This window comes from Grampus griseus (genome assembly GCF_964374135.1).
Source record: "Grampus griseus genome assembly, chromosome: 9".
Lineage (NCBI taxonomy): Eukaryota > Metazoa > Chordata > Mammalia > Artiodactyla > Delphinidae > Grampus > Grampus griseus.
The window spans coordinates 57,015,226-57,026,190 of NC_139003.1; the positions used below are offsets into that span (position 1 = coordinate 57,015,226).

Genomic DNA, 10,965 nt, shown 5'->3' on the forward strand with positions numbered 1-10,965 from the left:
GTTTCCTTCTTTAAGAAGAAAACAATTGGACGTAACAGGAAAGAACTACATTGAACATCACCATTAAGAGAATGTCTTTTTGACTTAGTTGTTGGTGACATGAATGCTCTTCTTATTAGACTAATAATTAGCTATCTGCTAAAATATGAATTTTCATTTTTACCTCTGAATCCGTAAAGAATACAAGTAAATCTGATTTACTTCCTTTATATATTTTATTATGATTGTACTGATATCTTTCAGTCCAGCCTGTCTATCTTAAATTTATTTTACCCTTTTTTGTATTAAGGATATTTCATGTAGTGTCAAAGTGGTTAGTGAAAAGTTTAAAATTTCTTAAAAATAAACAACTGTAAACTAGATTGTGCATGCTATTTCTTTTTTTAAAATTTTATTTATTTTTGGCTGCATTGGGTCTTCGTTGCTGCTCACGGGCTTTCTCTAGTTGCGGTGAGCAGGGGCTACTCTTAGTTGCGGTGCGTGGGCTTCTCATTTTGGTAGTTTATCTTGTTGCGGAGCACGGGCTCTCGGCGTGCAGGCTTCAGTAGTTGTGGCACATGGGCTCAGTAGTTGTGGCGCACGGGCTTAGTCGCTCCACGGCATGTGGTATTTTCCCGGACCAGGGCTCAAACCCGTGTCCCCTGCATCGGCAGGTGGATTCTTAACCACAGCGCCACCAGGGAAGTCCTGTAGTGCTATGTCAATGACAGTTCAGAGTCAATATCTGTTGTTTTATTACTGAATTAAATGAATTTATCACTTGCCCAGATAATGTCTGACCATTAAAGTAGCAGATCTGTTTTACGGAACATATCAAAGTTTGTGTACATAATGCCTAATGGACTAATTGAGGTTAAAAATATTATGTCCTAGGGGTAGAACTTTGCTCTCTCCCCCCATCCCATTACTAATTCTTCATCATAGGAATCATCATCATCAGGGACCTCAAGGCTACTGCCGTCACCAGCAGGTGCTGTTGATTGCCTTCTTTTATAAAGGCCTCATGACAAAAGTGGTGTCATATACAACCCCTCAAAAGGACAAATTCTCCCCAGTGCTTTTTTGCGGTCAACTAATTATCAGGAGGTTTCCAGAGTTCTAAAGAAGAGTTAGTGTGCTGTGCTATAAAGGGAATGAGGAAAAGATTTGGAGTCAGAGTGGTTTAGATTCAAATCCTGGATGTACTCTGTATTTGCTTGATTTTGAGAAGACTATTTTGGCTTCTTTAATCTCAGTCTCCTCATTTGTAAATCAGGGATAAGAATAGCTACATGATATGGTTCATTCATTCATCTATTTCTTAGGTATCTATTCTATGCCCTGGGAGCCAGGTAAATAGTTGGTGGCTTTGTGAAACCTATGATTTAATAAAGACTTTAAGCAAATGATTTCAATTTGAGTGGCAGTACATGAGTTGTTGAAGAGCTAGAAGTCTGGAGTCAGTCTACCTGGGTTCAAAACTTCACCACTTACTAGCTACGGCACTTTAAATTGCCTAATCTCACGTTGACTCAGTCTGCTTATCCATAAAATGGGGGTAATATTAGTATCATATCACAGGGCTGTAGTGAGGATATAAATTATTACGGATAAAGGTGGGTTTCTTTTTCCTTCTGATGAGAGAACTGAAGTTCAGTGAATGTGAAATAGGAGTTAGGAGTAATTCATAACTCTTAAGATAACTTCTTAAGAAAGAAAACCTCTTACCCTTCCGGCACCTAAAGAGAAGCAGAGAGATATTGCACTTCTTTAAATTGGTTTTTGATTTTTAATGTCTGTATTGGGAAACATTATGGGACACTAAGGTCCAGTTGGAACTACTGTGCCACCACCAAATGCCTGTGCTTTAGTGATATCTGATGCTGCAAGTAAAGTCCCAGCTGCATTCAGGTGGACACATAAACTAGGACAAGATGAAAGGGACCCTGACGTGCAGAACACATAAAATACATACAGGCTCACCCTCTCTCAGAAACGCACAGTCACATTATCAGAAACTTGTATTTTTGCTGTAAAGCTTTTCAGTCAGTGAAAATAGGAAGGCATTATCCATTCTTTAGAAAGGAAGAAAAGAGTAATAATGTTTAAAAATAATTTTATGACCAAAAAAATCTCTCTTTTCCTGTACTAAAGTGTTTAGAACATGATTAAATTTCACAACCAAATATAATGAGAATTTTAAAAAATGTAGGGATCCAAGAACAACAACAAAAAAAGAACATCTACTGAACATCTAATTTTTGGCAGGATAAAAGTTAATATTATATCATAAATTTTCACAACATGTAGTTACTTGTAGCATTTCTGGCAAGGCAAAATAGAGACCTGTGTAATTCTTTATTTTTGTGAACTCTTTTGTAGTGCTTACTTTGTACCAAGCACTGTTCCAGAAGCTTTATGACTAATGTTCCACAATTGAGTAGGAAGTTAGCATTAGTTTTTTGTAGACTCCTTTGATTAAATTTATGATTTCTCTTCTACTCCTACTTTGATGGGAAATCCTTAACATTAATGGGTATAAATTTTTGTCAAATGCTTTGTCTGCATCTATTAAATGGATCATATAACATTTCTCTTTCATTTTGTTAATATGCATGGTTGATTTTCTATTGTCAATCAACTTAGCATTCCTGGGATAAATCTCATTGGTCATGATGTATTATCTTTTTTATATATTGTTAGATTAAATTATCTAATATTTTGCTAACATTTTGAATATATGAGTTCATGAGGGATATTGGTCTATAGTTTTCTTCTCCTATAATGTCTCTCTCAGGTTGGTATCAGGCTTAGGCTGGTCTCCTGAAATGAGTTCAAAACTGTTCCACTTTCCTTTGTTTTCTGAAAATGTCCATGTTGCATTGCTATTATTTCATTCTAAATATTTAATGGAATTAATGAGTGGAGATAGCTGAACCCTATGTTGTCTTTATTTATGGTAGTGAATTCAATTTTTTTAGTATAGTGGTTCTTAAGTTTTAGCATGTACCACAATCACCTGGCAGGCTTGTTAAACCCCAAATTGCTGAGCCCCCTTCCAAGATTCTGTGGGTATAGCGTGAGGCCCCAAATTTGCATTTCCCATAAGTTCCCTGGAGCTACTGCTGCTGCTAATCTTCCAAGCACACTTTGAGAACCACTGCTTGAATAATGAGAGGGCTATCGATCCTATTCTGCTGCTGCTGGCCGATAGGAATGGTTACTTTAAAGTCCCAGTCTGATCATTTTACATCTGTTCCATGCCTGGGTTTTCATCTATTGACTGTTGATTCTTGACCATGTGTTTTCTTGCTTTTTCATGCATAGTGTAATATTTTTTTATTGAATGCTGGTCATTGTGCATAAAAGACGTAGTGTGGGGTATGGAGTGTTGGAGAATTTTGGTCAGTTCTCCTCACCCTTAGACACAAAAGGTCTTAAGTTTCCTGCATCTCGTTGTGTGTCCCTCTCGGCTCTCCTGCCCCTCCCTCTGGGGTAGACCATCACTGCCTCATATTTGATGTAAGGCCCAGACTGCAGGAGGCTTTTTCCTGGCCCTCCTGCTCTACTCTCTGACTTAACCCTGCTTCCCAGTGGAGAGGGTGAGGGTTGTCTCTCTCAGTCCTTCTTTATGCCCTTAATGAGGCTTTGCGTTGGCCGTGGTGGTGACTTGTGGGACCTAACATGCCTGGCTGCGTTCACAGGATGGATCTCAGGCAATACGATGGCATGAATTTTTGCGTATAATATATGCATATATAGGATTATTTTTAAATGCTTGAGATATTGGGAAACTACACTCATTTGACAAGAACACCCCCCTTATGGGAAGAATAGGAAAGGGGAAAGGAGTTGTGTCTAGAATTGAGACACTTAAACCAGGGAGGGACTGGAGGACTTCAGTGGGTTATAGGAGCCTGACATCAATGCTATCCAAATGAAGGAAACACAAAAATCTCACTTAAGAGAGAAATAGAAAATTGAATAGAGATGGGAGGGGCAAGATCTTGAGGGACAGTGTGCCTTTAAAAGGCATAGGGCTGTTGGACCACGTAAAACTTTTTGGTTTTTTAATTTATTACGTGTGAGTCATGGCCAGATTCTTGGACACGAAGCAGCACTCACTGGAGATGTCACAGATAGTGTTGTGATTGAATGGATTCAGGAGCTCTGAACTAACAACGGGGGCATTGCACATCCCTGCAAGGCCCTGCCAACTGTAACAGTGTATAACATGGTGTTCTTGATCAAAACTGCTTCAACAGGTTAAAAAATGCCTCACATTTGCTCACAAATTATAATTCTTATAACAGTCCTATAAAGTAGGAGTTACTAGTCACGTTTTACACATTAAAACAAACACATTACCAGCAAAGGAAACTATAAATAAAACAAAAAGACAACACTCAGAATGGGAGAAAATATTTGCAAATGAATCAACAGACAAAGGCTTAATCTTCAAAATATATAAACAGCTTGTGCAGCTCAATATTAAAAAAAAAAACAACCCAATCAAAAAATGGGCAGAAGACCTAAATAGACATTTCTCCAAAGAAGACATACAGATGGCCAAGAAACACATGAAAAGCTGCTCAACATCACTAATTATTAGAGAAATGCAAATCAAAACTACAATGAGGTATCACCTCACACCAGTCAGAATGGGCATCATCAGAAAATCTACAAACAACAAATGCTGGAGAGGGTGTGGAGAAAAGGGAACCCTCTTGCACTGTTGGTGGGAATGTAAATTGATACAGCCACTATGGAGAACAGTATGGAGGTTCCTTAAAGAACTAAAAATAGAATTACCATATGACCCAGCAATCCCACTACTGGGCATACACCCAGAGAAAACCATAATTCAAAAAGACACATGCACCCCTGTGTTCATTGCAGCACTGTTTACAATAGCCAGGTCATGGAAGCAACCTAAATGCCCATTGACAGACGAATGGATAAGGAAGATGTGGTACATATATACAATGGAATATTACTCAGTCATAAAAAGGAACGATACTGGGTCCTTTGTAGAGACGTGGATGGACCTAGAGACTGTCATACAGAGTGAAGTAAGTCAGAAGAGAAAAACAAATATCGTATATTAACGCATATATGTGGAATCTAGAAAAGTGGTACAGATGAACCAGTTTGCAAGGCAGAAATAGAGACACAGATGTAGAGAACAAATGTATGGACACCAAGAGGGGAAAGTGGGGAGGGGAGGTGGTGGGATGAATTGAGGACTGGGATTGACATGTATAAACTAATATGTATAAAACAGATAACTAATAACCTGCTGTATAAAAAATAAATAAAATTAAAAAATTCAATAAAACAAAACAAAAACACATTACAACAAAAATGGAGGGTCTTCAGTAGACATACGATATCCAAGCACAAATATCCAGTGTAAGACCAAAAAAACCTTTATAGCAAAAGACTTTATAGCAAGATGAGTTAGCTTAACTTTTATGTTTTTTCTCCTTTGCCACCATTGTTTCTTTGCAGGCTTCAGATGTCCTAGATTGGACACTTCCACTTTATACTAATATCATTCATCTTTATAGTTTTGCATTGCCTTTGCTTATTATTATTATTTTTTTAAAGAACTCAGCTTTTTATTGAACGTGCTACTAAAGGTTTAGTCAAAAAGACCAAAGCCCACGTCATCATCAGACTCTTCAGATTCTTCTTTCTTCACTTCCACTTTCTTCTCCTCAGCTGGGTCAGCAGTAGTGGAGGGGGCGGGACCTCCTGCTGGTGTAGCACCAGCTGCTGGGGCAGGTCCACCTGCCCCCACATTGCAGATGAGGCTCCCGATGCTGACATTGGCCAAAGCCTTTGCAAACAAGCCTGGCCAGAAAGGTTCAACATTTACACGGGCTGCTTTAATGAGGGCATTGATCTTATCCTCCGTGACCGTCACCTCATCGTCGTGTAGGATGAGGGCCGAGTAGATGCAGGCGAGCTCCGAGACGGAGGCCATGGTGCGGGCGAGGGCTAGGCAGGGTCTGTCGGGCGCAGTGCTAGTCGCCGGATGAAGTGAGGGCCTCACCCCAACGCGGCCTTAGCTTCCTCGGAAGGACCGAGCACCTTAGCGGAAGCTGAGGAAAAGCTCCTTTGCTTATTTTTGTTGTTTTGTAGAACGGTTCATTTTGGAAATTACATCCTGGCTTGTCTGCACTGAGGAGAGAAAGGAAAAGGAGCTGGTTTGTTCACGCTGTGCCCGCGGGCGCTCACTTAGTGCTAGGCTGGACCATTGAGAGATGCTGCAAGCCCTGTGGGGTGAGGCATTTATTAAGAAATTCTTCCTGGAGAATGCATGGGACAAAAAAGACTGCTCTTTCTTCCCCTGCCCAGGGCTAGTCTCTTGCAAAAGCATATGTGAAAATGGTTGAAAAGGATCCAGTGCTATTAAAGTGTGCCAGATATTACATTTTTAGCGTAGCTCCCAGTTCAGTCGAAAAAAGAGCATAGTGTGGTTTATACATAACACAGAGTCCCTTAAAAACAAGAGAAAATTTGATAATAGCGGAGAAAACCTAAACGCTGTGCACTGAATGAAGTTTAGACCCTGGGTGAGGTACTTTTAGGCTCTCAGCAAACGGAAATAATTTGATTTTTATAGTGGTGATATGAAAATACATAGTTCTCTGAAAGAAAGCAAAGTAGAAAATTTTATTCTCTTTCAAGTATGTATACATCCCTAACAAGCCATTCTTACTCTTAAAGTTGTGGTACATTTTTAACCCTTTGATAGTTACAGACTTGAATCCCCCCCCCAAATTAACATTACCTGTTGAAGGGCTGTTAGCATTTATCTCCATTTTACTGATTGTTTCACACTTATAATTTCCTTGAGACTAATAACATTTTTTGGTTCTTAATTAAAATGAGTTTTGCCACTGTTCTCAGCTTCCTGATAAGATGATTATGTATTCTGCATCTTAGTGTGCTTTCTGGTGATAAATTATATTACAATTGTCCCTGCCAGAGTTGCTGGAGTTAAGTGCCTGGTGGCATTTTCATTATCCAAGTCACTTTCCTCCCCAAGGGTTGGTAACTTTACCCTTCTACAGTATGTTTTTGGGGACTTCCTTGATGGCACAGTGGTTAAGAATCCCCCTGCCAATGCAGGGGACACGAGTTCGAGCCCTGGTCGGGGAAGATCCCACATGCCATGGAGCAACTAAGCCCATGCACCACAACTACTGAGCCTGAGCTCTAGAGCCCACGAGCCACAACTATTGAGCCCACATGCCACAACTGCTGAAGACCGTGTGCCTAGAGCCCGTCTTCCACAACAAGAGAAGCCACCACAATGAGAAGCCCACATGCAACAACGAAGACCCAATGCAGCCAAAAATAAATAAATTAATTAAAAATATATATAAAAGTTACCATTAAAAAATTATAAACTTTAAAAAATAAATAAAATATGTTTTTGTTATTCATTTACTAATAGAATATGCATATTGGTACAGGGCAAAAACAGAAATCCCTAATATTTATATTTAGGCCTACTCTCAAAGTACTTCTTTGATTAGAACTTTTATCATAGAAAGGAAGAACTTCTCCCCCACTCATTGTTAGAGAGACAACAGTGGGAGTTAAGTGGACCCCCCCGTTGTTGGTCTGAAAAACATGGAGGAGGGCTGAATTTATTCTATGCCTGAATCTTCCTTCTCTCCTACACACATACAAAAAATGTGTCACCGGGAACCTGCTACTGGTTGTGTTCACAGTGGTTCAACAGCATTCCGTAAAGGCTCAAGAGGACTGATGAGATGTGAAAGATGGGCTGCTCATCAAAACAAGTTATTTTCTGGACTGTCAACCTTGCATGATGAGTCCATGATACAACTTTTGCTGGAAACAAAATTGAGTGCACCCAGTGGAACGCAGAGGGGTAGATGGAGTTCCTGGCATGATGTAATCGTGTGAAATCACAGATAGATGCTCACAGGAATTTCTATGTATTTTATGTAGCACATTGTAGCAAATTCTTAGAAAGAGATGCAGGTAGAGAATTTATAGAGACACACATGTGCTCATATATGAATATAGTATAAAACCATCTGGCCTAGAAAAGTGGCAACATAAGTTGAAATGTACATATTTAGGTATGAATGTGTATATGTACATATGTTTGTATATAGACTATATATCCAATATAAATGGCCTGCAAATTAATTTTTCTTTTCTTTGTTTCTCTTTTTCTTTCTCTTCCTTCCTTCCTCCCTCCCTCCTTTCTTTCTTCCTTTTTCTTTCTTTCTCTTCCTTCCTTCCTTTTTTTTTTTTTTTTGCGGTACGCGGGCCTCTCACCATTGTGGCCTCTCCTGTTGCGGAGCACAGGCTCCGGACACGCAGGCTCAGCGGCCATGGCTCACGGGCCCAGCGCTCCGTGGCATGTGGGATCCTCCCGGACCGGGGCACGAACCCATGTCCCCTGCATCGACAGGTGGACTCTCAACCACTGCGCCACTAGGGAAGCCCTCTTCCTTTCTTTCTTTCTTTCTTTTCCCTCCCTCCCTCCCTCCCTTCCTTCCTTCCTTCTTTCTCTCCCTCTCCCTGTCTGTCTCTATCTATCTATCTATCCAGCAAGTCTATCTCTTTCTTTAGACAAGGATTACACAGTCGTAACATTTATGGATTAAGATACTCCTATTGTCAGAATAAGCAAATCATTTCCCTTTAAAGCTGTAGCCTTTAAAGGCCTATTTAAAAAACAGCATGAGATCCTTGAAATGACCCTTTAAAACAATGTAATAAATCAATTAAATAAATACAAGCAGGTTGTGAAAAAATCGATTCCCTTCAAATTCTTATTGTTATTTACCCTTGTTATGTCATTATTCTTTGGTGACGTAAGTACCACAGTGCATCAGAATGATTGTACAATCTGGAATTAGACAAACTTGTGTTTGAATCCCTATTTTATATGTAATGCTGGGTGATTACTTCTCTCCTTGGCATTTTAGTTTTCTCATCTGTAAAATGAGTGTAATAATATCTACCATGCAGTGTTGCTATAACAATGAAATGTCATGTAAAGTACCTAACCCATTTCTACCATGTAGTAGGTGTATAATAAATACTGGGTTCCTCCCCTGTATCACCTGAGAATTTTAAATGGGGGGCAGAGGGCATGTTTCAGATTAAACCAATTATTTACTGTTTCAAGATATATAGAAATACTATTTAGAAAAGAGAAAGGCAGCTGTGTATTAGGTAGAGAATGTGGCCATTGAGTGCCTACGCTTCCCTGGGACCAATATTGCAAAACTCTTGATTTTATCTTGAGGCTATTGCAAGTTATCAGATTATCAGACTTATTTTTTATTAAAAGATTAAATACTAAGATATATTTCAAAGTCGTATATAATAATTGGGAGATCACTGATGCTGTGATCAAGGAGTTCACAAGCTAGTTAGAAGACAGATGTGATAGCAAGTGATCCCCTGTGAACACTGCAGCATTATGTGTTTGGTAGAAGCCTTGCCATGGGACCAGTGGTTGGGCACGTCATCAAAAAAGTTGATTAAAGCTGTGAGTCATAAAAAGTGATACATGTATACCGTAAATATTTTGTTTAAATTTAAAACTTACAAAGGCATGTTCATTTGATGTAGTGCCAACACATTTCCTTTGGGTGTGTATCTGCTGATTGCAGTGCCTACTTTTTTTTTCTCATAAACCACAATCATAATGCAATATCTAGTGCCCAATTCTAGCTGTTAAAAAAGTAAAATAAGTCATGAGGATGTAATGTCCAGCATGGTGATTATAGTTAATAATACTGTATTGCATATTTGAAAGTTGCTAAGAGAATAGATCTCAGAAGTCCCTATCACAAGAAAAAACATTGTAACTATTTATGGGAATGGATGTTAACTAGACTTATTATGGTGATCATTTCACAATACATGCAAACACCAAATCACTATATTGCACACCTGAAAATAACATAATGTATATATCATTAAATCTCAATTTCAAAAAAGAAAACATGTGAAACAAGAGTTTAGAGACTTGAAAAGCAATTTGAATGCTGCATAAAGTTTTAGAAATTTTATTGTCTTGCCCATACCTAATTCAACAGCAGTGTTCAGCAATCCATCTTTACAATGTTGTTTGTAAATTCATTCAACTTTGTTTTCATCAAACAACATCCTTTCTTTAACCCTTCTATATCACTTATTCACAAAATGAAGTCACATAATTAGAATAAAATGCACAAATGGCATAAACAAGTTTGAGAAACACAAACATAAACTAACCATAACCTGAACATAACCATCACCGTAGTTGTGATGGTTAGGGACTCTTGGATTGTATTTACATATGGTAACTATTATAGGTGTTTAATAATGATGCGACCTCAGATAACTTGTTGTAAACCTCAGTTCCTGCTTTTTAAAATGATCATAACTGAGTTGTTCTAAGGAGTAAAGCACTTAGCACAATGTCTGACACATAAGATGTTCCTAAAATGTTAAGGATGACGATGATGATGATATATCGGAGAAACCTTCAAAGCCGAGAAGATGTAATCATACTTAAGGAAATAGGTTATTTTATTCCCAAGAGAATCTCTTCTTACATTTATTTTCTGTAACGGTTGTTGTTGCTGTTAACTTGTGAAAATTCTCTAGCAGACGTGTAGCCACACTTTCAACAGGCATTTAAGACTTCACGCACTTACCGTTCCTAGGTTTTTCTAGGGACAGGGACTGTCCTAAAGGATAGGACCAAATATTTTGGAGTTGCTAGCTTCTATTGGAAGAAATAGAAAACTTCACCACAGGCAGAGTTACAAGCAAAGGTTCTGGGTGGGGGTGAGGCAGGAAACAAACAACTAGAGCGACTTTGTGATGAACACAGCTCCTGCTAGACTGACTTAATTTCCTTTCATCATTCAACAGTGCTCTGTTTTGTGTATAAAATAAGCATAATGAAAGTTGCAATCTATCTACATGGTA

The 10,965-nt window shown here is 38.8% G+C and overlaps 1 protein-coding gene across 1 annotated transcript; it reads right to left on the minus strand.

The window, feature by feature from the left end:
* Positions 1-5,623: 5,623 nt before the first annotated feature.
* Positions 5,624-6,094, minus strand: LOC309827418 (large ribosomal subunit protein P1-like; the record flags this gene model as incomplete). The annotated part of the gene is made up of 1 exon (XM_082662038.1): positions 5,624-6,094. The coding sequence occupies exon 1, from the start codon at positions 5,966-5,968 to the stop codon at positions 5,624-5,626; it is 345 nt and encodes a 114-aa protein (XP_082518164.1). The 5' UTR covers positions 5,969-6,094.
* Between the last annotated feature and the right edge of the window lie 4,871 nt (positions 6,095-10,965).